The sequence below is a fragment of the Ostrea edulis genome, chromosome 2, assembly GCF_947568905.1.
Source record: "Ostrea edulis chromosome 2, xbOstEdul1.1, whole genome shotgun sequence".
Lineage (NCBI taxonomy): Eukaryota > Metazoa > Mollusca > Bivalvia > Ostreida > Ostreidae > Ostrea > Ostrea edulis.
In genome coordinates this window covers 34851235-34878355 of record NC_079165.1, presented here as the reverse complement: position 1 = coordinate 34878355, position 27121 = coordinate 34851235, and the positions used below count along the sequence as shown (strand labels likewise).

General features: G+C 35.6%; 2 protein-coding genes and 1 long non-coding RNA gene across 5 annotated transcripts; 1 reads left to right on the top strand and 2 right to left on the bottom strand.

Moving 5' to 3' along the window:
• Nucleotides 1–652: 652 nt before the first annotated feature.
• On the bottom strand, nt 653–2866 carry LOC125681429 (uncharacterized). The gene is made up of 5 exons (XM_048921519.2): nt 2742–2866; nt 1909–2086; nt 1331–1434; nt 829–954; nt 653–743 (listed from the first exon to the last, which is right to left on the bottom strand). The coding sequence occupies exons 1-5, from the start codon at nt 2824–2826 to the stop codon at nt 727–729; spliced, it is 510 nt and encodes a 169-aa protein (XP_048777476.2). The 5' UTR covers nt 2827–2866; the 3' UTR covers nt 653–726.
• Nucleotides 2867–7664: 4798 nt separating this feature from the next.
• On the bottom strand, nt 7665–20316 carry LOC130046305 (uncharacterized). Of its 2 annotated transcripts, XM_056153865.1 has the most exons (5): nt 20054–20316; nt 17546–17720; nt 10381–10481; nt 8257–8370; nt 7665–7896 (listed from the first exon to the last, which is right to left on the bottom strand). In XM_056153865.1, exons 1-5 carry the CDS (start codon nt 20097–20099, stop codon nt 7886–7888), a joined length of 447 nt encoding a protein of 148 aa, XP_056009840.1. In that variant the 5' UTR covers nt 20100–20316; the 3' UTR covers nt 7665–7885. The 2 variants fall into 2 exon arrangements, with proteins under 2 accessions (XP_056009840.1, XP_048777399.2); XM_048921442.2 differs by lacking the exon at nt 7665–7896 and having other exon boundaries at nt 8033–8370.
• On the top strand, nt 17669–26877 carry LOC125681389 (uncharacterized). 2 transcript variants are annotated; one of them, XR_008799904.1, is made up of 4 exons: nt 17669–17806; nt 25654–25726; nt 26049–26118; nt 26410–26877. It is a non-coding gene; the product is annotated as an uncharacterized LOC125681389 (long non-coding RNA). The 2 variants fall into 2 exon arrangements; XR_007372241.2 differs by having other exon boundaries at nt 26338–26877.
• Nucleotides 26878–27121: the final 244 nt, after the last annotated feature.

Genomic DNA, 27121 nt, shown 5'->3' with positions numbered 1-27121 from the left:
ATTTTGGATAATTTGCGTCTACATGAGTTTTCTTGGTACATTTTATTAGATAATTTTGGTCTGCACGAATCTTCTTGGTACATTTTATTAGATAATTTTGGTCTACACGAGTCTTGGTACATTTTAATAAATAATTTGCGTCTACACAAGTCTTCTTGGTACATTTTATTAGATAATTTTGGTCTACACAAGTCTTGGTACATTTTAATAAATAATTTGCGTCTACACAAGTCTTCTTGGTACATTTTATTAGATAATTTTGGTCTACACAAGTCTTGGTACATTTTAATAAATAATTTGCGTCTACACAAGTCTTCTTGGTACATTTTATTAGATAATTTTGGTCTACACAAGTCTTGGTACATTTTAATAAATAATTTGCGTCTACATGAGTCTTCTTGGTACATTTTATTGGATTCCGTAGACTGAACACACAACTTTAAAGTCATTCAGCGCAGTTTAATTCAACTATTAGATTTTCTTTGTTGTTCTTCTGTTGAGTGATAACTAAGTTTTCAGTAAGTTAATTTAGTTTATTTCTGAAGGAATAGCGCTAGGTAGTGTTAGATGCAATATGTAACCATTTCTTTACAATTTGTGCTAACAGTTAAACAAGAGTAAAAAATAATGTATAATTAGAAGAGACGCAATATATCATTATCTCTAACCTTTCTTTAATGCAATCTGTATATATATACATATGAGCATTGGAATTGTGTCATTTTTTCAAGCCCCTTTACAACCTGTAAAGTAAGTCAGTTTATTAGTATATATATAATCAAGAATGTTAACTGATTGAACTGCAAAACCTACAGAAGGAAATCTAACCTTGTTTAGTTATTTTGTGGACTTTTGCATCAGAGGAGGGACTACAGTATCTCGTCAGGTTCTTTTGAAGCACATACTGCTTAAATACCGCCAGCACACGGTCGTTCCGGGCCCCCAGTTCCTTTTCTGTATAAATGAATTACATGTACTCGTAAATGGAAGATGACATACATTTGTTTATTATAATTACAACGATTATTTTGACATGGTCATTTCATCTATGTTTCAAATTCATTTACACCATATTTACAGAATATGCTAGACAGATAAGTATTAGATAAACAAAACTTTGACATATATATGAATATAATGCATAATTTGTGAGTCGTTGCGGATGTATTTCCAAAAGAAACAAAACAACAACAGCAAAAACACAAATAAAAAACAAAAGCAAAATAAATAAGATAAAATAGAAATTAATGGAAAAAAAACCCACAGAGATAAAGAGGAACATGACCCAAATGCCTGTAGAAGTTTTTTAATACAAAAGTTTGCTGCTTACTGTTGACAAATGTAATTTCATATGAGCAATTGTCCAATTTCTTCCATTGGATGCAACGAAATACAGCGATTTTCATACCGAAGATCTCCAGATCCTCTTTCAGCCTACAAATGAGTTTTTGTTTTACATTAGAAGGTACTCTTAAATCGGCCTATACAAGTCACAGGCACTTATATCGCTTGGGGCCTAATTACTATATACTCTTATATATAGTAATTACTATATACTCTTATATATAGTAATTACTATATACTCTTATATATAGTAATTACTATATACTCTTATATATAGTAATTACTATATACTCTTATATATACTAATTACTATATACTCTTATATATAGTAATTACTATATACTCTTATATATAGTAATTACTATATACTCTTATATATAGTAATTACTATATACTCTTATATATAGTAATTACTATATACTCTTATATATACTAATTACTATATACTCTTATATATACTAATTACTATATACTCTTATATATAGTAATTAGGCCCCAAGCGATATAAGTACCTGTGATACAAGTGGAAATATGACCTCCGGCGACAAAACGGTATTCTCTTACCGTAACAAGAGATGATTTTGTTCGCTATCTTCAAACGCGCATTTCCAGTCTGACGCTCTGTAATTATAAAGGTGAACTGTCCATCCATTTACATGGAGACTATTGATAATCACGTCCTTTCCCGTGTGTTTGTCTGTCCATGTTCCGCTCAACTGGGCAGGAAAAGCACAGCCTTTGACTAGATAATAGTTATACTAGTATATAGGGTTGAATGATACATGCAGCTGTACTATAATCATGGTTAGCTCGCACTGTATTTATGACATCACAGATAAGTAAAAAGGGTTCTATAAAAGTAATAATATATATAACAGCTAAACATTCATTCCTTTAATAATCTTATGTTTGAATATTCATATTAATTCCTTTACTTATCCTATATTTGAGTATTCATATTCATTCCTTCAATAATTCTATATTTAAATATTCATATTTGACAAATGAGTGGATTAATGCTGTACAAACCAGCTAATTGTATATTTGATATGGCTAACATGCTGGCGAAAATTTTTGTCTTTCCTAAGTCTTATTTTGCAGAATTTTCTTATTAATTGATTGTATATTGTTTAACGTCCCTCCCGAGAATATTTCAATCATATGGAAACGTCACCATTGCCGGTGAAGGGCTGCAAAATTTAGATCTATGCTCGGCGCTTACAGTCTTTGAGCAGAGAGGGTTCTTTATAGTGCCACACCTGCTGTGACACGGGGCCTCGGTTTTTTCGGTCTCATCCGAAGGACCGTCCCATTTAGTAGCCTCTTACGACAAGGCGTGCCGAGGTACCTATTCTAACTTGAATCCCCCACGGGAATATAATGAAAAAGAAGCTCACCCGACGAAGATATGGTCAGTACCATTATCAGCAAAATACTGCAGTTCTTCATTGTAGGCGGATCAATAGTTGTCTGAGGCTGCATTGGAAACAGCTGTCCCGTGGTCGAAATATCGTGAACAATGTGTGCTTTGTTTTGTAATCTTATATTTCATACTAATGTGTAGTACATGTATATCTATCTATCTCTCTAATTATCTGTATATATAAGGACCTTTGGCAGAATATCCTAGGCTGCACAATAATTATGGACGTTCAGTTGTTTGTGGTTTTGATTTCATTGTTCAGTTTTGTTGAAATAGTATATTTTGACTTACACGCCTAATTCACAATTAATTCACTTAGTTTGTACAATTACAATTCAAAGAAATCAACATGCTCTGTGAGTATGTGTGGTGGGTGTGCGAGATCTCATCTTAATACAATTAAAGTCTAAAATTCGCATTTTTTAAATATAACTAATTATGATTGGTTGAATATTGTTTAACGTCCCTTTCGAGAATATTTCACTGATGGAGACGTCACCACTGCCGGTGAAGGGCTGCAAAATTTAGGCCTATGCTCTGCGCTTATGGCCTTTGATCAAGGAGGGGGATCTTTATCGTGTCACACCTGCTGGGACACGGGGCCTCGGTTTTTGCGGTATCATCCGAAGGACCACCCCATTTAATCGCCTTCTACGACAAGTAAGAGGTACTCACTCAGAGGACCTATTCTAACCCGGATCCCTACGGGAATATAACTAATTAATATAAATGTTATCTTATATGGCAAATGATGGAGCCAATAGTAAAGATACAACAATCTTGGTTAGAGGATAAACCGATAGCTATCAGGCTTTAGATTGTCCCTTTATCCTTTTGTATTTTGAAATACATTCTTCAATCAGCTGATGTAGTATGATGCAATTTTTTTCTCTATGTAGGGCATCCTCTGACGTTACAAAACATGTCTTTCTCTAGAGTGACCAAACCGTATTGCCATGATAAACACTGCTTTTAGAATGGAATGAATTCAAAAACTTTGATATGATGTTACCATGACCTTGAGGTGTGTCAAGGTCGTACCACTAAGGTCAAATCGTGAATGTACAATTTCACTTTTCATATTAAAAGAATAACCATTCATCATCTTATTCAGTTTCATGTTTATGTCACAAAGTCAAAAAAAAAAAAAAAAAAAAAACCCACACAAAAGACAATAAAGTTTTGATCTTGTGTTTCGGTTCTATGTAGATATTTTTGCCTTTTGTAGTATTTTAGACAGAACGTCACTTAAACTGGTGTCGTGTGGTAACGAACCAGGATAGGATTTCCTCCATTATCTAAAGATTGAAAATGATTCTAAATACTTTTTACTTTCCGCATTTTTCAATAGAACGACGATCAAACAATCAAACGTCCGTTGGAAAGTTGACGTCATTGCACATGTTGTCTTGATTTGATCATTTCGAAAATTTGATTTGAAAATGTTTTGCAAGACATGCCAGTGGTTATTATTGATCATAACCCAACATGGACCGATGCAGAGAGAAAGAACATAGAAAAATCCTGCATGCATAGTTTGAAATCATTCTGTCCAGGTGGAATGAACAATTTGAATGATTTCACGGACATGAATCTAGGATAAATCCCTAACCTAATCAGCATAGGCGTAGCTTGGGTTAGAATATTACCGAGGTAGGGGGTCTAGGGGGCTGCGCCCCCCAGAAGCTATCGACATTTTAACAACGTAAAAGGTGGGGTTTTTTTTTTACCGAGGCAGCTGCCTCGGTTGCCTCAATGGAAGCTACGCCACTGATCAGTTTCCACAACCTAATTGTCAATACTCACCCGATGAGATATTCTCTATTGTATGATTGATGGAAATACACTTTGTCTCTCTCGTTGCAAGGCATTGACCTTGAATTCCTTATATCTGCCATAATGAGTATTCCCAAAATTGCGACTATAGTTTGACCTTCAAAACTACCAAATTATGTTCAAACTTTACTAGAAATTATTACAAGTACGGATTAATACAGCTCACTCTTTAACATATTCTGGTCTCAAGATTGCGGCTTTAATTCGTTTGACCTTGAAAAGGGAAGTCAAGAAAAATGTAATGACCTTGAAAACTAGTACACGTACATCATCTTTAGACCTATAAACTATGATAAAACATTATAAGAAACATTTTAAAGTACGGAATTATATAGCTTTCTATGTTTTGATAATAGAATTTTTGGATCGCGTCTTTAATTTGTTTGACCTTGGAAAATAAGTGGGGATGAATTGACAGTGAGATTTAGTACAGTATCTTTTTCCTAGAATTCTCTCCAACTCATATTTTGGATTGGTGATTTTAGTGCGAGCTTCATTTATTTATTGATTGGTTGTGTTGATTTTGTATTTTCTTGCAGCAATCATACTTTTAAAGGTATATTTGGCGTATCAGAGAGAAATTTTAGTCGTCGTGAACATAATTTTTATTTACCGTTTCATATTCTCTCACCAGAGGGGGTATTACGCTGCGCTACAACACCTCTGTCAACGTCTGAATGTCAAGATTCTTGGCAAAACTTATTTCTACCTAAATTGTATGAAAGAAAAAAAAAACAGAGTGCCAAAGACTGGAGTCAAATTCATCCAGGGATCAGAGCTATGCATGAGGGAGATAATCCTTAATTTTGAAATGAATTTCTAAATTTTATCACAGCAATTAAATATACATCCGTATTTTCAAGCTAGTAACGAAGTACTTTGCTACTGGGCTGTAGATACCCTTTGGGACTAACAGTCTACCAGCAGAGGCCTCGACCTAGGGGTCATAATGCAAAACCAATACGGTACCAATTTTGATGCACCAGATGCGCATTTCGACAGATAATGTCTCTTCAGTGATGCTCAAGCTGAAATATTGGAAACCCGAAATAACGATAAACTTCTAGGAACAAAATTTTAAAAAAAACAAAAAAAACAAAAAAAAAAAACAACAATACAGAGTGCCAAATACTGAAGTCAAATTCACCGAAGGATCAGAGCTATGCATGAGGAAGATAATCCTTAATTTTGAAATGAATATAATCTCAATTCAGTATTAATACAAGTATAGCTTTTTAACAAAGCTTGCCGTCTTTATGAACAACCTTAAACAGTAAACTGATATAAATGTATGATATGCTTTAAGTATTATATTTTTTATTAATGACCACATAATCAAACTTTTCTATAGTGGTAAATCTTATATAAAATCAAGTTTTAAAAAACACCTACTAGAAACTACTGTATATTGTACAATAAATTCTCTAGCATGACCTTGCAGACATGATATTTGTACTAAAAATAGAAAATCTTGTTTCTTCTCAAACCCAAGAAAACAATGAAAAGCAGATGTCCAGCGTGTTTAATTTTTCACAAAGCAAGAAACAAAAACTACTAAATAGCTGAAAATTGCCCAGATTTTATCAAGGTTTGCGTGCAAAAAAAAAAAAAAAAAGAAAGAAAGAAAGAAAAAAAAAAGAAAGAAAGAAGACCATTTGTTATTTGTAGAATTATAGAAACGTGTTTGATATTTGTTATGACTAAGATTATAATGTCACTTTCATTATATTGCAATTTTTCTTCTTTCTTCTCTTCGTTTTCTCTCTCTTTTTTAAGATTGAAAAATCCTGTAAAATTGTTTAGTCGTACGTAAATTAGATCATCAGGAAATTATCTCCCTTGCGCTGAACTGAGTTTTAACCAATGTAATAAGATAAGAATTTTCACATCATACATTTTCTACCTGTCACAAAGGAGAGGAAGTGCATTGTACGAAGACTGTAAAATACTTTAACTATATGATACCGTGTTCCAAGGAAGACGGTAATCAGTATATCATTCGTGCTAACAATGTAGATTAATAATATTTGCCTTTTTTGTAGTGTATAGTATGTGATTTTTGTTTATATAAAGACCTGATAAAGACGCGGGTTGCGTCGAAAATTTGAGGTTTAAATAACCAACAGTGTCATGGCCTTCTCAGTGCTCTTACATGTATATATCTGTACTAATAAATTAACAAATTTTGCCAATATATACTCCGAATTAAACACTTGCTCCAGAGTTACTGCTTGCACCTTTAATATTGTTTCATATGTGAAGTGAAGTATGTTAGGCTGTGAGTTATAATACAATCTTACCTGATTAGTAAATATATTAATATTAATTAAAAACCTAATTTCGTTTTCGATAGACTACCCTGAAATTGCAAAAATGAGAGTAAAGTAGCTGATCTAAGCCAGTCCTTTTTTAATGCCAACTTAAGATGATAGGGTATGAAATAAATCAGTTGTTTACCGATGCTTGATTTTGATCTTACAGAAGAAATAAGTTTTGATAAAGGTTGCTTAGGTTTACAACCAATCGCACATTCTCGAGCCTTTCCGGCAAGCCGAGAAGTTGTGATTGGTTTACAACATGATGTGTAGGTGTTCAGTGTTAGTTATACTTATAATAGTTTTGATTAGTCCCATATTTATCATTTTATGAAGATTTATGATTATATTACTTATATACATCTCATTCAACGAAGGACACTCCCCTTCCGAGACCAACGATCTGACACATCGATAAATTTTAATACGCTATTCATATGATATTTTCGATGCTCTTAATTTCTTCGTGACTGTTACGACTTTTTGTAATAATCTATTAACAGTTACTGATATGGATAAATACAAAAATGTTTTTATTTTGGTTGAACATGTATTGTGACGACGAAAACTGCCCAATATGTCAGATATCGAATGGTCCAGGACTGTTATGGGAAGTCAATATCAGCTCGCCCAGTATAAAATCTTGTTGGTATATTGTTAGACCGTTCTTGGTACACTGACTTCGACTACGGATTACTCCGTTTACCTGATCAACACAATAGGGTTCACGGCGGGTGTGACCGGTCGACAGGAGGGTATAAGAAAACAAAATCCAAAAGAGGTTGACATCTTTTTAATCAAAAGATTAGAAACGAGTTAATTAACAACGTGAACATGTATACAATTTGATTTCTTAATTCAAAGGACTACATCTATCATTAACTTTTAGAAGGCACCGAAAAAGGAAAAATCCATTACATTTTGTAGTTTGTAGACGATAACTGTGCTGATCTTCTAAGAAATTGGTTTAGCTGCATGCTGTAAAGAAGAAAAAATATATGGACTTATGAAAATACAGGAAGTACATTTCTTGAAAAACTGAATAGGTGTGAAATTAATCATTTTTCTGAGGGTTCAAATTTTCGTTGTTTTTTTTGTTTTTTGTTTTGGTGGTGGAATGGATAAATCATCCACGAATAGGAGATAAGGACGTCAGTGGCATCCCAATGAACGTTCACTTTTACGCAGATAAGAAAAATAATCAAGTGATTCTCCACGAGTGTAGTTTTGATAATCAGGTAATAAAATGATTTTACATGAGTGCAGTTTTCATAAATAGATAATCAAGTGATTGGGCATGACCGTAGTTTTGATGATTAAGTAATTGATGAATCTCACTGTCTTTCTTGATAGTACGAGACTCCTCCACCCCCGCTGAACACATGGAGACCTTAGCCTCGTCACTCTTCAGCAAAACGACCACTCGTTCATTCCCCGCCTCTGCCTGTTTATCTGAATACAATTTATTTTAAAAATAAATATCTCACTTACATGTAGGTGAATGAAATGGAAAAAAAAAAACCCCACATATATTTAAAAATCATGTACATCGACACTAAACCTCATTTGATGTGTTGACTTGTATATATTAATTCATTGAACATACTAGTACATATGTATATGTTAACGGCAAAATGACAATCAACTTTGTGACAAACGGGATGGCTTCAACTTCTCCATCGTCAACTTCCCATGTTTATGTAAAAATATTCTATTATCACCTCCATATGGTGTTTATGTATCTCAACTGATTTCATACGCGAGAGCATGTTCTACGTATGATCAAATTTCAAATAGAGGTAAGCTACTGTTGGTACAGAGGTTTCAACAGTCTCGTTTGAAGTCAGAATTTAGCTAATTCTATGGTCGTTATAGTGATCTTGTCGTCAGGTCGAATGTTGTCTGACGTGTGTCATACCAACTGTTCTTTGCATACTGATTTTGAGTACCGATTACTCCGTTTACCTGATCAAGAGGGTTCATGACAGGTGTGACTGCTCATCAGGGGATGCTTACTCCTTCTAGACACATGATTCCACTTCTGTTGTGTCCAGGGTGGGGCATGTTTGACTTACTCTTAGTTTTGTAATCTTTATAGGTTTTATGAATTGATCATTGTTCGTTACCAATGTTCACTTTTCTTTTATTGTATGTACGTAACTAGCAATATACACATTAAGCATTTAGTGTAGGTACGTACGTAAATTCTAATTTACAATAATAAATTATTTTATTTAAACAGGATCGCACAATTAGTAATAAATGACTAATTACGTTGTGTTCTGTATCTAGCATATTCAGACAGATGAATAGGAAATTGATAGTATATAACATATATACATGGGTTCAATGATATATTTGTTCTCTGCAATAAAAAATAAGCTAACTCAAAAAAATTATACCACTTGATTGAATTATAATACATGTATTACAAATATGCTGATTTAAAGATGACTTGGCAGACAAAACTAAAAACATACATATACTTTGGTATCATACTTTTTCAGAATTACACGCTTCCTACGTATATATTTAAGGACACAAAATACAAACAGTGGGAATCTGAGTTACTGTCACATTCATGATAATTCTCGTGGCCCTTTTCTGAAATTCAAAAAGCCTTGTTTATGACCGAGCACCAAACAGTTTTAACAGCATCAAAAATAATATCGCCTACTTTGATATACATTGTTCTACACTTCTCGAGTTTTTTGCTGTACTAATCAATATGCAAATTGCATACAAGCGCCCGTGAAATGAATGGTGATCGTAACCCCTGCACATTGATGTGATATGAATGGTTATCGTAACCCCCGCACATTGTGATATGAATGGTGATCGTAACCCCCGCACATTGTGATATGAATGGTGATCGTAACCCCCGCACATTGTGATATGAATGGTTATCGTAACCCCCGCACATTGTGATATGAATGGTTATCGTAACCCCCGCACATTGATGTGATATGAATGGTTATCGTAACCCCTGCACATTGATGTGATATGAATGGTTATCGTAACCCCCGCACATTGTGATATGAATGGTGATCGTAACCCCCGCACATTGTGATATGAATGGTTATCGTAACCCCCGCACATTGTGATATGAATGGTTATCGTAACCCCCGCACATTGATGTGATATGAATGGTTATCGTAACCCCTGCACATTGATGTGATATGAATGGTTATCGTAACCCCCGCACATTGTGATATGAATGGTGATCGTAACCCCCGCACATTGTGATATGAATGGTTATCGTAACCCCTGCACATTGATGTGATATGAATGGTTATCGTAACCCCCGCACATTGATGTGATATGAATGGTTATCGTAACCCCCGCACATTGTGATATGAATGGTGATCGTAACCCCCACACATTGATGTGATATGAATGGTGATCGTAACCCCCGCATATTGATCATTATCCTTGAATGATATGGATGAAACAAACACTTACTGCTGTTGAATGTGATTTTGTAGTTACAACTGCTCACTTTCTCCCATTTCATGCAGCGGTAAACGACGAAGTCCAATCCGTATATTTGTACTGGGGAAGAGCTAACATACAAATATGAAATCATTAATTCTAGAGCGTTAAAGACATAGCAGAATGAAAAATATACATAGTTTTAAATGATCGGTTTTTTTAAAGAATATATATTTATATATATATAACATGTATACATATATATATATATATATATATGACTCCAAAGTATGATAACCATGCCAAAGTGCGATAGTGTGACACGCAAAAGTGCGATGGTGTGACACGCAAAAGTGCGATAGTGTGACACGCAAAAGTGCGATGGTGTGACACGCAAAAGTGCGATAGTGTGACACGCAAAAGTGCGATGGTGTGACACGCCAAAGTGCGATGGTGTGAAACGAATGCGCCAAAGTCCATTGATACACATTAATGCGCCAACGTGCGCCAACGTGCGATAGAGAGACACACCGAAGTCCGTTGGTTTGCAAAACTGAATGGACACAGTGTTTTAGTACAGGCCTACCCGGTAGTTGTCTTGCAATCTAATTAAAATCAGATCCTAAAATACGCTCACAATCACTACAATCTTACGCAGAGTATACGGTGCGGATCTAAGAAGTCTGATTTTAATTAGATTGAGTTGTGTTATTAAAACACAAAATTTTCCAACATAAAATCGTATAGAATGTTTTGCATTATAACACATCCCCTCCCAGGAATTTGTTACGTGTAGGCCTACATCACAAATAATAGAGGGCGAAGCCCTCTCACGGCCCGAAGGGCCGTGAGAGCGGAGCTCTCCCTATAGGTAACACGTATATACATGTTTAAAAGGAAAATATAGGAAAATAATGAAAAATTAAACCATACCTATGGAACTTGAAAAGTTTGGTACCAATGGCGTCGGTTCGAATAATAGCGCGTGGACATGTATTTCTCCATTTTGAATCTCGTCTACCCTAGTTCACGACGTTCTGAGATGTTACACATAAAATCCGTAAAAGCATGTAAATCTTATTTTTCTTAATCATATATAATCACTCCACGATTAACGCCATGTTTTTTGTTGTGGTTCAAACGCTATGTTTGTAAATTTGCTAAATAACGACGCTGAATATGACGTCACAATGTACTGTTTACATCATTTGCGTTATATTTCCCGCGTTCAATATTTAGGCGGATCAAATGTCCAAAATTAGGATGCTTTGATACAGCTCCGTCCGCGTGCTAATTTCGGGTTGTTTTTGTCCTGCTTTGGATAGAGATAATAATGTCAAAACTTTTTTGCTTCGCCCTCAAACACGGTCACGCCGTAAAACATATTAAAATGATACCTACATGAAATAAAGCATGTTTGGGCAAAATAGATATTTAATTTCGACAACAAAGGTACTTTGCCGTTCTTACAATCCTTAACAGTGTAAACCTTGCCCTTGCTAGATCGTCCATGTCAATCTAATGCCTCGTTCACACGAAGAATTTAATTCGCATTACAGCGAATTACAAAAGACCGGTTGAGTTTTCAATTCCCTGCTGGATTGATCAATATACTTTACAATTTGGTCAGCCAAGAATCACATTTGGTCTGAATTTAGGTCACAAAGTTACTCAAGCGTAGATTGCTTTTACAGGTAAATCTGAGTTGATTTCAGTGTCTTTTGCAGCTATTTCCCTAGGATTTTTTATTTCAAAGTGAACATCAATTAAATCAAATTGAATATATTTCTCTCTCAGATATGCATTTGATTACTTTAACATGTTTAATTAAAGGTACACACACACTCTCTCTCTCTCTCTCTCTCTCTCTCTCTCTCTCTCTCTCTCTCTAATTTGAAACATTATTTCAAGTGTTTTTAAATCAATAAATTTGGAATAAAATCAAATTTGATAATATTTTTCTTTCAAAAATACTTATGATTACTTTAAGTAAAGAAAAGGGTGCATTCTCTCTCTCTCTCTCTCTCTCTCTCTCAAATACAATTTTTTTATTGATTAAATTGAACTTTACTAAACTCTTATCAATTTCACTTTTAAAAATATTTCATTAGACATCTCGCAGTGTCCACATGTACATGTACCATTCATCTGTTTGTCAATCTATATTTGAGGTCACTCCATTCATATCACACAAAGAAAACTTCCAGAAAACTCTTCTATTGTTACTGTTTCTGACCAATAGAATTCTTGTTATTATAGATAACCATTTAAGTTCAGTCTTTTTATTCTATTTATAGTTTTTAGGGTTGGTTAGTGCACATCTACCTTTGGGAATTTTACAACACCTATTCAGCTTGTAACCATGAAAAAAATAAGATGGAGAGATATTTTAACAAAGAAATTATACCGAGCGAAGCTCGGACGGGCCGAAGGCCCGTCCGCGAAGCAAGGCTCTAAAGGTAACACGTATGTAAAAGAAAAAAAGTCAAAATCAGCAAAAGAAAAAGAGATAATCTCTATATACGTTCACTGAAATTTTCGTGATCCATATGGGCGCCGCCATTTATTTTTTCCATTACCTGCTTCAACAGTTATTCGTGTTTTATTTTGAATGCCAATAATAGAAGACTCTAACGTGCAATTCGTAATTTAAACACTCAGTTTGTTGAAAGTGAATAGTATAATTATCATTGTAACAGGTTTTAGCAAATAAATACATATAAAACCGTAATACGACTAAATAGATGAACGAGTTCATGAGTTTCTTTGAATAAGAATATACGATAAAATTACGGTTACTTTTTTACCATTTTGAATTTATTGGTTAATTTTGTTTAGTTTTAACGGCCTTTTTCATTGCATACTGAATGTATTATTGTTGTTTATAATATGTTTGCTTTGAAAAAGAGAAAAAAGTCGAGGCTAAATGTGACGTCACAATGCACAGTTTACGTCGCCTTGCGTTTTATTTCCCGCGTTCAATGAATAGGCGGATCATGTAAAACTGTTGTCCCCATATAAACTCCTTTAATATTGAGATGTTACGGGGTGTTTAGCGCAAGGAAATTTCATTCAAAATATATATTTATAAATGAATCATAATCTACCGTACTTAACGGAATTATGATTACCACTCGGGACACGGATTTACGTACATGCTTCGCTCGGTCCAACGGCCACACCGTATACATATTAACTTATACAATTAGAGAAATTATTTTTCCTGAAATAATCAGTAAAACTGAAGTGTTAAATTATCTTATTTATGGGGTTGTCACTCAGACTGACAAAAAAAAGTTGTCAATTCTTTGTCATACCTGAGTAACTTTTTGACCTAAATTCAGACCAAATGTGATACTTTGCTGACCAAATTGTAGAGTCTGTTTATCAATCCAGCAGGCAATTGAAAACTCAACCGGTCTTTTGTAATTCGCTGTAAACGTAAGTTAATGCGAATTAAATCTGAACCGCGTTCACACGGAGATTTTAATGCGCATTAGTTTACTTCGAATTAAAATTGACGTCGCGATTTAATGCGAATTAAATTTACTTCGCATCAACTCCCAAACTCCCCGTCGAGGCCTCATTACGTCACCTACGAATAGACCTCTCCTATCAATCGTAACTACTCGGCTATTTCCGTAACCGCAAATGAACCTCGTATGTGGATCGACGCCATCAGAGTTGGTTGTTACGTATACATAAACGTAACTTTGACGTCACAGTCTTACGTTACACTATGAAACGTGAACTTTCAAATGCATCTGAGATATTATACACATCTAAGGTATTGTACCACTATCAATTTCCATTTACATGTTATGTATTAGAGTGAATAAGACGTTAATGATACCAAAACTGAATCTGTGGTGAAAATATAAATAACATATTTTTCAGGGATTCGGTTCTGGCCTTTTAACTCTGATCCACGGGCGCGCTTCCGGCGAAGAAATGCATCGATTTGGTGCAATTCTTGCGCCGATCCACGTCCGAGTCTTCTTACCGGTTACGGAAAAAGACGATCGCGTGATCCGATTGCTCTCCTATGTGACGCAGCACAATATACAGATCTGTATATTGTGAGTCCGCGATTATCACGAAGGCAAATAACACTAAAGAAGTAGTTCACAGTTAAAAGTTTGAAAATATTGATATTAAGAGCATTAATATAAAAGTATGGATTTTATTTTAAACATAAAATGATCAAAAGATCATTAAAAAGTAGGGAAACTCTGTTCAAATTATTGTGTAAAGTAATGAACTTGATGTTTACGTTCTTGTTTTGAAAGTTGTTTACGTTTGACGTTATGTTTTTTCGTCATTCTACAGTGACGTCACAGTATATGCGGCCTAAGAAATCGCTATCCCATAATGCCTAAATGGAAGAGTTTGGTTTGTGAGCAAACGAACTCTGGTGGAAGTTTGAACGCTAAGCGAAGCTAATTCGCATTAAATGTGTACGCATGCGTAATGGCAAATTTGGGTCACATGCATCATACCCATGGTCAACTAATGTCAGTTTTGTACGAAAAACTAAGCAAAATAATAATAATCACTAAAAACATGTAGAAACAGTATGTCATTAGATATAATGTTAGACGTAAATCTGTGCTCTGCATAGGCATACTGAGTAATACATGTGGAAGGAATTGTTTTTAAATACGACAAAAATGTTTTAAAATAGTGATAATATGATTTTCTTGTTTACATTTTTTAAAACAAATATGCCGCTCATTGTTAATTTTTTATACCATATGACGTCATAGTAGACTTATAATACGTATTAGTAATTAAAAATTACGTCACAACAGTAGTCAGCGGAATGGTGAAAAAGACGTTCCGAAGTTTTAAAATTGGGCCCATGAAGAAACAATATATTGTCTAGATTGAATGCTGGTCGTCAGAGGAAATAACAAGTAATTTCTTAGGAACATATAAATAAACACGGCAAACATGTAGTATACTACATGTATATAGCGTTTTGAACAAAGAATTCTGTATCTACACAATATTCATTAAAATATTAATATCTATAAAAATAATTTTCAATAACATGGTCTATTCTTTAATTTATTTCGCGCACCCTTTAATAGAGATGCATACGAATTTAATGCGCATTAGTTTACTTCGCATTAAATATTACCGCCGTGTGAACGCTATTTAATTCGAATTAATTTAATGCGCATTATTTTACTTCGCATCAAATTTGATGCGCAGTAAAATTTAATACGTATTCGTGTGAACGAGGCATTAGCCACCCGTGCCGAAGACGTTGGTGCCAGCAGAAAGAACCTTCGTCGGGGCATACTGGTGTTGCATATAATTTCTTAGGTTTTATTTTGAAAGACGTTACGAATGACGTCATAATAACGTTACGTCACAAACGTTTCTGAACCCCGCACCATCGGACTTTTGAGTGGTGCGCCTATAAAAGACGAGCCGTCGCGCTTTGGCGTAGCGTGTCTACATAGGAGAGGGATCATCGCATTTGGCGTGACCATCTCACTTTGGCGTCCGTAACATCAACAATCCATCGCACTTTGGCGCAGACCAGCGCACTTTGGCGTGCCCATCGCACTTTAGATACTTACATATAGGACTCCAAAGTGCGATGGGACTCCAAAGTGCGATGGTCTGCACCAAACTCCGATGGTGTGACTCGCAAATATTACAGACTATGAAAAAAAAATACAACTATTAATAATCTACGTCGTAAACAAAGTGATACTAGACTAAGAAATAAACCATCTCTATTGTGAAAATGTACAGGAAATATGATTATTACATCGCAGATAATAGTCAACATCAATCATGTATATAACTATACTTGTATGTATAATTTACTACTTATCACTTTCAAATAAACACATCTATAAATAAGCTAGCTGTCTCGAATACTTGGGGTACAAGACTCCCAGTCTGATTGACTTGGCAAAGGCACCGTCTCTTGGTACCCCCTGTATTCGTGACAACATTTTATAATATTGTTTCATTTTCCTACCCATGTAACATCCTTGTTGTACATCGCATTTTCAATCAGTACTATAAGCCAACTCAAGACCAACATCAATGTAGAAATGGTATACATCTGTTTATCGTATTGTGTAGTTCTATTTAATTGTATACAATACTCAAGTAAGCTGTCTTGAATATTTAACATCTGTATATGGTATGCATGTGTACATATTGTGGTATCATGTATTTATTTTTGTGTATACTATAAATAAGCTGTCTTAAACACTTAGGGTACAAGACTGCCAGTCTGATAGACTTGGCTCAGGCACCGTCCCTTGGTACCCTCTGTGCTTGTGACAACATTTTATAATATTGTTTTACTTTGTACAGTACATTTCCAATCAGTATTGTGATGAGAATTCAATACCTATGTCAATGTAGAAACCCTTAACGTGTATATGGTACACATGTGTAAATTGTATCATGTAGTTATAATGTTTAATTGTTAATTTGTATATGCTCCCTGAGGGGCCTTGATTGGTGAATAAATATGACATCATTTCTGGAAATAACAACTATGAGAAATATATATATATATATATTGAAAATCAGAATGACACATTCCATAAAAAACAATCATTTATTATATATATATATATATATATATATATATATATATATATATATATTCTTAATGACAATGTTCAAGAGATAAGAATCTCTTGAACATTGTCATTAAGAATATATATATATATAAATAAGAATTTACAAATGTTGCACAAATACCACGCTTGGGGCTAAGAGCGTTTTGTCAACGACAGTCTCGAAATCGTATCACCAGTGTCATTTAACTGATTGGCTCTTCCTGTGTGTAACTTGTGTGTGTACAACCAGCTGTCCGTTTTGCCCTCCCACTCTTTGTATCTTGAATTCTGTGACTGTACTTTTCGTATATTGGAGATGGGTGCTCTCCTCCTTGAGGATGTGCGTCCGCCGTGGCGGATCTGGAGGTGGTAATGGAGATTGCGCCATCCCCCTTTGGATTTCATTTTATGCCATTTCAAGGGACTCCACTCTCATTATGTAATGGGAAAGGTGCCATCATGGGTACCAAGACCCTCTTACCCTCTTCAAAAATTTCTGGATATGACCCTCCATCATTTTTGTGATATGGCTACGCCATTGACTGTTATTTACTGATAAATGTATTATATTCATTCACTCACTTTTCATAACATACCTTAGTAAAATTTGGTTAACATCCTCATCAACACATTTCCAGCTGCTGACCTTTTGGTTAAACATGGGCACCTCCCATCCCGTGATCCCCGAGGACTGGAAAGTGATACCTTTGTTTGTGCTCCCATCTGTCCACTGTCCGCTCAGGTCCGATGGAAAAGAGGTGCAAGCTAAACCTAAATTCAAACTAACTTTTTAAAAGGAAACAAATTTCCTAGAATAACTTAAAAACAAACTTTCTTACGTAAATATGATGTCACTGGTAAGTGAAAATTACGCCACCTGTTTGTACCTTATTTGTCATGATTTTGTTCTTGAATATGGATGTGGGGACGGAAATGGTAAAAAAAAAAAAGGGGGGGGGGGGGAGGGAGACCGGAGAGACAGAAAGAGGCGAGAAGATGGGTGGACTCTATTTTGAAATATTCATATTTAAGAGATTGCTCTCTTTAGACCGGCAACATTGGGTGTATATAACGGAGGTTGTAACCCCCTTTCATGGGAAAATATTAACTTAAGAAGGTTACTTTTTGTCATTTTAGGGTCTGCATCCCCTTCCCGATTAGAGCAGAAAGGGTACAACAAATATTTGAGGACACAACTTCCTTTGAAAAATTTCTGGATTAGCCCGTGTAGGATATGATACTAAATATACTTGTAATTAACTAATTATACAGCATCGTAACATTCCATAAATGAGTAAACTTTATTAATGGCCACCAATTTTCTTATTGATGAAAACTGAACTTGAAATTGAAACTCCCCTTTTCTATGATGTGGAATAGGATCAATACTTTGTTTTATTTCCCTTTTAAATCAACATCTGTCTGCATGAGCGTGGGAGGTTTGAAACTTTGAACATAAAATAATGGAATGTCAAACCAGGCAGGCAGAAATTCAGCTTTCAGGCCTTCAACTTTATGCATCAAATAAAATCTATCTTTTATTTTGTTTTTCATGATTAGCCAAATGTTTCCTATTGGACTTAGTCTGGGAACTGTGCAGGCCAGGAAAGCTGAGGAAGTTCATGTTGCCTTTTCCATTCTTTTACTAACCTTCACCGATGACAAGGTGCATTGTCATTCTGGAATAAGAAAGATCTGCCTTTTTTCACAACTTGCCATAAATTGTTGCCAAGTGTTTCTATGTACATGTAATCAGAATTCATATTTCCATTTATCATACACAGACTACCTACACAATATCTATGTAAGGCACCCCAAGCCATAATTTTCAGGTTAGTGATAGGTGCCTCTGCCCCATCTACATCTAGCCCAAACCATTCAGGTTTCCAAACTTTTGAAGGCTTCCTCCAAATTTTAAGCGTCCCTTCTAGTTTGATAACCATCATCATCTCGTCCCCGATTGCAACTTTTTTTTCATTGATTTTTAATCGTCCAGTGAAGTTTACCCCTACATCATGCAATTATTTTCTTCTTATTCACACATCCGCTAATACTGATTTTCTTCCTTTCCCTCCAGAAAGTGTCATTTACGTTGTACAGTTCGTCTCTGCCAGACGTCTTTACAATTCTCTGACACCCCCCCCCCCCCTTTCCTGCCGCTTTGAGGAAAGTTCTCTGTGTCACCACATCAAAAGAGTAGAAATTGTAAACTTACTTATTTGCCATCGGACTCGCTTGATGGCCGCTCTCAATAAGATGTACATGTATGGTTTTTTAATGCCGCGTCGTCTGATAATTCCTTGCCGTGCTTCGCCAAGTATATTGACATTAACAATTTGAAAGCATATTTTGTGGATCATAGAAATGCAGTTAAATTCCCCTTCGATAACATTAGTCTAAAAAGCGTTGATATCTTTATTTACTAAACTATATACTTAGCCCATTGTCGGGCATTAAAATGGTCTGTTAATTTATGGCACGATGCTGTATGTAAGATGAGCCATTTAGAAATAAATATTAAATAGAAAGAAACTGTAGTATTTATAGGAGAGAGGAGAAAATCTTTGGGTCGGGAATCGAACCCGGGACTCCTGCATTACTAGTCAGGTGTTCTAACCACTGAACTATCCATGCCAATATGCACAGTCCATATATCCCTATTTACTACATTCCTCCCTCCTTAAGTGATCTTCGCCCTCGAAGACACACACAACCCAGGTTCTTTTCGCCGCTGGCAGGACAACCTGCAAATCCAGGGGTGGTCAACAGCACCAAATGTAGTATATATAGGAGAGAAGAGAAAGTCTTTGGCTGGACCGGGAATCGAACCCGGGACCCCTGCATTACTAGTCAGGGGCTCTAACCACTGAACTATCCAGGCCGATATCCACAGTCCATATAGCCCTATTTACTACAAAACTTATTATATGAGAGTCGCCGTACATCTAGTCTGTATTTACATACATGTACATTGGCTCACACCAATTGAATTCTGAAGACAAAGCACCGAACAGAAGTCATTCAAAGATTAGGTCGAATGAACATTAAGTGTCGGAGAGGCGTCAAAATCAGGTTCAGGTTAGTTGATTATCAGTAGTACTCACATGCTGTCAAAAGTGGTAGAAGAAGGAAAACCGAATACTGCTCCATTTTGATTTTCCTGTTTAAAACAAAATCTAATTATCAATTGACGACTTTTTTTCATGAAGGATACAATTCACGTAAAGATTGAAATATTGAAGAAGATTGAAAAACTTACAATTTCGAGGGAACAAAAAAGGTGGTTCTCAGGTTGTACCCGTTTGTCTCGGTGTATATATACGTTTTGTAATACCCCAAATTTAAACTGTACTTCTGCAGAATAATTGTGAACGATTAAATGACCACCTAATACGGATTAAAGTATTTCTATTCATTACACCAAACAGATGTCCAGCTAAATCCCTGTATGTTTACAGATAAACATGCCCTTGTATATTACAAAAGGGTTAGATTTTTTCATTTTCTCACGTTCACCATTATCGGAACATTGGCCAGGAGGGTGATCGCGATGTAGAGGAAATTTATTCTTGTGATAAATTTATTTTCAAAGTTCACTTCTACCCCCTTGGGTGCATTTTTTTCTTTTGTTTGTTTGTTTGGTGGTTTTTTGTTTGTTTTTTTAAATTCTAAATCTGCCTCCACTCCCGGGTGTTTTCAGAATCAGATGATTAGCATTTATAATTTATAAGCGCGGTCAGTTTTTCGGCAATTCTTTACGGGGCGGATCTCTTTATATTTAATTCAATGTTGGTGAATTCAGGTTATATAAGACTGTGTATGGTCAGTTTTTCTCACTCATGGTTTGTTTTCTTCTCTCTGTTCTTGGTGAATAAACCCATCCCGATGTTTTAAACTCTAGTTTTAGTTACTAGTTAGCATGAATTAAGCCTGATTTTTGCAGTGTTAGGGACTACCAGGTAACCTCAGAGTTAACAGCAGATATTTAGCATATTTTGCTGGGTTATTTAGATGTTTTAACAGGTCGGGAACACTTCCCTTATAGCGTGATATTTTCGCTGAAACAGGTTGGGAACACTTCCCCTATAGCGAGATAGTCTCGCTAAAACGCGATTATCCCTCTTTAGCGAGAGTAAACACAATCTAATTAGATTGTAGTCTCTACTTTGAGAGTGCGCGAACGGCATTGTGGGAAGGGGGACCAGACTAATTAGATTGGAGTAAACATTACCATAGTCTAGGTCACCTACACGTTTGTCAATGCAGTGTTCTACGAGTGAGAAGTCAAACGGCTTGCGTGACCTAGGCAAACATTACCATAAAAATTCAATTTATTGAAGATTTATGGCATCCCGATCCCGATTATTACTATTTCGTTTGGAGAAAGAATTGAGCGATGTGACATATTGCATCAGTAATTAATTTTACGTTTGATTAATAGTTATTCGGAATTCATGATCTTTGATATTCTTGCCCCCCCCCTTTTGGTTGTTTTTTTTATACCTTTTTAAACCTCCCGTTTCAATTCATCAATTTATTTTATATTTTGTTTCTTTGTCCACTGGCCAATTATTGATTCAAATCAATTGAATAATTGCTGGCCTTTTAAAAAACCCACATCCAGTGTTGATTTAAAATAACAGCGACAATCATCAAAGAACTCATCTTCATAGATGTAATAATTTCATTCTTATGTAAATCTAAATACCACACACTCCTGTGACGTCATAAGATTTTGCAAAGCCAATAATTTAATGACTGGAACATAAATTTTGTTGGAGTCTTTTTCAATAGTTATTGTAAAAAATCTTGTTAGCCATAAAATATTTCTAAAGTCTTAGTTATATTTGAATAGTCAATGATGTGTTTCAAAATATTGAATCCAAGGACAATAACTCTGTTTTCATTAAATTATTTATCAAGTCCATTATGCAATAGATTTCCTATATTTTTCACAAACATTTTACCAAGGTGATAAGGAATTATTATCTGTCTTTTCATGAAATAACATAAAATTTTAATCCATGAGTGGTTTTGAATAGCTCAGTTGTATGGTGCCAGACTTAGGTTTTTGATGGGGGTATACATACTCTGGAAGCTATAGATTTGAAATTATTAAGGACAGGTATGGATTTTTTTTCATAAATAACTATAACAGATGTACATCTACTAATATAAACAGAAAAAATGATATGTAAACCATGCTATAAGGAAATTGTGTCCATATTTGTTTGTTTTTTAACATTTTGGAGAATAAGGCTAATTCAATAATTTTGCACTTATTACACTAAAACTTGATGAACATATTGAAAATGACATGTGTTTTAGTTATTGACATGTTTCCTGATAAATAAATGCAATTTAAATTTTTTGTTTTGTTTTTATTTTAAAATAACAACAGATAACTGTTTCCAATGAATTTCATAAAAATCTACATAGGGGTACATTACTTCAGTAGTGTCTGTAATGAAAATAAATATGGAAATCCTTAACTAATTTGCCTTTTCTCATTACTCTGAATGTTAATCTATTGATTCCAAACAAAAAAATGCTACCTAAACCCCAAAAATCCAGGACTAAGGACCCACCTTAAATGTAATGCGCTGGTACTTTATGTAAATATGTAGTTAAATTTGATCGGGATCAAACGGTAAACCGTAATTCAAAATAATTCCTAAATTAATGAAAACAAACACAATATATTCCAGATATATATTTATAAGGTTAAACTAAAGTAAGAACACCTACAAACAGCAATTAAATTTCATTAAATAACGAAATTTTACCAGCGTACTCTAAAGTACTCTAGCGTACTCTGTTTAGTAGGACCTGTTTTGTATCGTGTCCGGATAAGGCCTTTTGCAAAAGCGTGACTGCGCGTTAGTCACGTCACGCCAACAAGCAACGCACCTTCGCGCTCTCACGCCAACAAGCAACGTGACTTCGCGCTCTCACGTCGTCTCGCCAACAAGCAACGCGCCTTCGCGCTAACACAACTCGCCTTCGCACCGACATCAACGCACAGTCACGCTAACAACTTTACACATCTTGCGCTTTTGTCTGCGCGAAGGCGAGTTGTGTTAGCGTGACTGCGCGTTGCTTGTTGGCGTGACGGCGTGTTGCTTGTTGGCTTTTGCAAATGGCCCTATCCGTACACCATAGTTTTGGCATCTTCATTGAAAATAATGGCAAATCCCGTGCAACGCTGAATAAGTGCGACACACACTCAACATGATGCGAAATGTTTCTATACTAGCGGAAAAAAGAAACTGTGCATTATTTAATATATGAAAAAATAATAAAAAATAACAATGAATTTTTTAATTTTTTGTAATACTGTTAACAAATGTATTCGTTACAACATTTCATAATCCAACGTCGAATAACGTCAATTTTAGCACACTCGAAAGACACTGGTATTCGAACTTGAATTAACAAAGTTAATAACGCGTGTGACCACCATTTGCATTCACGCATGCTTGACAACGGCCTCATTGATGCCATTAAAGTGTTCAGAAATGCTTGAGGGATGTGTTCCAGATGTTGGTTAAAGCCTGGCCTAAATCAGCCAATGTTACAACTTACTGGCTGTTTGGTAAACAGCGTAGACGTTGTTCCATTTCATCCCAGACGTGCTCGATCGGCGATAAATCGGGGGAAACAGCTGGTCAAGGCAAGACATCGACATTCTGTTGAACAAAAAAGTCCCTGACTACACGTGTAACATGTGGCTTTGCGTTGTTTTGCTGCAGAGTGATGTGATTTTGCTGTCTCTGTATGAAGGGTATCACATGGCGCTGAATAGTTTCGTCTCGATAGCGTACGTCGGTGAGATTTCCATTCACAATTTGTACAGCTGTTGTAGAGGGGTCCTTCCACGTGCTGTTATTCCACCCCACATCATAACGCTACCTCCACCAAATTGTCGACGTTGCACAACACAAGCGTCCTGGTACTTCTCCCCAACGCGACTATGCACTCTACAACGCCCGTCACTGCTATCCAAATGAAATCTGGATTCATCAGTGACCAGAATATTGGCCCAGTCATGTATTCTGAATCGCAGATATCGTCTGCACCACGCCAGTCTAGCGATACGATGACGTTGAAGCAGTATTGGGCGCACCGCTGGACGTCTTGGTCTGATGTGCTTGCGCAGACGATTACGCACAGTTCTTGGACTGATTGGTCTAAGTCCAGGAATGCTACGAGCAGTCAAACTTGCTGTCTGGAAACGATTTCTCATGTGCACACGTCTAATGTGGTTGTCCTGTCGACACGACGTCACACGAGGACGCCCAGAACGTGGTCGAGTGTTACCAGATTGTTGGAAACGTCTTCATTATGACTGGATGGTGTTCCGATGAACTCCAAAGTGTCTTGCTACGATATTTTGTGCCATTCCAGCTTGAAGCATCCCAACAGCACGATTACGTTGGTTTTGGCTGTCAGAGTCGTGGCATGACAGAAGGGTAAATTTTGTCAAAACTAAAGTGCTTTCCTTAACGAATAGTGTCCAAACAAACCTTCTACACTTCTTACTCCAAACAGTATTGGCCAGTAAAACTCGTGCGTACGAACATTTCAATAAACAACATGTGTTCACTAATCATGAAAAGTCCGTGCATCTGAGTCGGGTACTATCCGATATTGTTCAAAAACATCACCTTTATTGATTGTTTAGATTTTATAAATATAAACAATAAATATAGAAAAATTATACTAGATTTTATAATGCACAGTTTCTTTTTTCCGCTAGTATATGAAATTGACAACATAGTCAAGAAATTGCATATCAAAGTTGCTGCGTAAGAGGAAACAGTCTTCTTTTCACGTGAAACACGAAGAGATGTACCAATCGGAACTCCTCGAATGTCTCGCGCACTCGACATAGATCTCGGATGTAATACGGTGGCATCCATGAGTGAATTTGATGCATTGCCAATTGGCAATGCATCAAATTCACTCATGGATGCCACCGTATTACATCCGAGGTCTCTGTCGAGTGCACGAGACATTCGAGGAGTTCCGATTGAGAGATGTACTCCACCACGGGTGTTTTTCTCGGTTGTACGGGATATATTTACTCTCGCTAGAGAGGGATAATCGCGTTTTAGCGAGAATATCTCGCTATGGGGGAAGTGTTCACAATCTGTTTAAATGTAGATTTTCATTATAGATAGGTTTTCCCCTTGGTGTTGTGGATAGTAAAAAGTTTTATGCCTTGTATTTTATGTATATTTTAGGGCCGATAATTTCTCTTTAAAGATATTTTTAATTATTTACAGTGATATTGTATAAGGAATTGGTGCATAGTGATGTACATCCACTCTTAAAGATTCATTGATTGTTTTTTACGTCCCGTCGAGAATTTTTCAGTCATATTGAAAGTCGCCAGCTGTATGCAAGAGAGAGGAAACTTAATTTCAAATTAAAGAAAAAAAGTATTGTGTGATGATGGGATTTGAACCGGGGGACCTCTTGATTTGGGGTCGAGGTCGTTACCTCATTTTATGTGTTGACATTTTGGGTGAAGTTATGTAGCATTAAACAATAAGCTTATGAGGTTTGGAAATATAGGATTTATTTGCAATCGTTTCTTATTTTCAGTATTTGTTGAAAATTATTTCGGGTTATGTTATATGAAGAAAACTTCGACATAAAACTAATTGTTGATAAATATTTATTATGTCATATGAAACAGTGCATTGCATGCTGGTCATTTCTCGTGATATTTTGGTGGCCATTGGTTGACAGAAAGAGTTTGAGCACTACATGTAAGTAGATACTGTAAAAATTTGTATTATAGTGATGTAACCAGCACTTTGTATATTTCTAGCAAGTAACAGAGCATGTAATTTTCTAGTTATGCATGCACTGGGTCTTTGAAGTTACTATGAACATAAATTTCATGTTTAAACGTTCACTGTATGTGCAAGTAGTTCATTGTTTACATTTCAAGTTATACAGACAGGGGTATTAAGATGATTTAATTGTTACTTTAAATATATCACATGTATGGAAATCAGTTAGTTTAATAATTATTCTAAGGTCATGCAATATGTAGACTCTGTATTTGATATTTTTATTTTGATATAGTACATCTTACAATACACTGTTCAGAAGGGAGGCGCCTTGCAGTAGTCACCACGTCTGCCCCTTGCTTAGGGTGTGTTTGCATATTACTTTTGTGTACTTTGATAGAAGTGTTGTGTACAATTTTTTAATATTTGTGTAATGGTGATATACATAATACAGTTATATGAATATTGTTTGAGGTCATTGATTGTAAGTCAAACAATACAAATGTATAGAATTATTTTTGGATTAATCGGAATGCTATTTACTTGTATTTGAAAGATTTTTAATGGCATCTTGTATATTTTAGGGAGCACTGTATACTCAGTGCTTCACCGTGGAATAAAGAACCTTAATACACATGTTATGGTGTTACATGTAGATGAAGTACCACAAAGTTGGACCTATGCTTAGCGCTCATGGCCATAGCGGTGTGGGTTCTTTTAAACCTGTGAGTTACATGTGTCGAGCAACTATTTCCACAAAAGGAAAAGTTTTCCTTTAGTTTGCTATGTTTGTGGTGATGAAAATCCATTGGATGTACCACCTGATGTTATCGCAAGCCACTCCTCCGTTCACCCAGTCTGCATAGTGTGTTCCCAGAAGGGATACAAACCCAGATTAAGAAAAAAGTCTTTGCTGGGAAAACGTAAAAATTGACTTCGACTTCAACTTGAAAATGAAATCCTACAATGTGTGTAATTCGACATCTTGCTTTTTTGGTCACTAGATTTGGTGATTACAACTGACTTGGACTTGAATATAAAATCTTACAATATGTATTATTTGAAATAGTTGCTTTTTGGGTCACTGAAGAGGTGATTTTCAATAAATACACATTTGTTTAAAATTTTTGTTTGTTTATTTTTTTCCTCCCTCCCTCGTAGGTTTTGAAGTTTTGAAGTGACGTTAAACGCAGAATTAATTTTGAACAGCCTTAAACGTAGAATTAATTTTGAACAGCCTTACCTGTCTAGCATATTCTTTTAATCAGGTCTAAATGAATTTGAAAAAGATATGGATGGTGCAGAATAATTGTCGTAGTTATATATGTCATCTCCCATTCATTTATACAGACAAGGAACGAGGCCCGG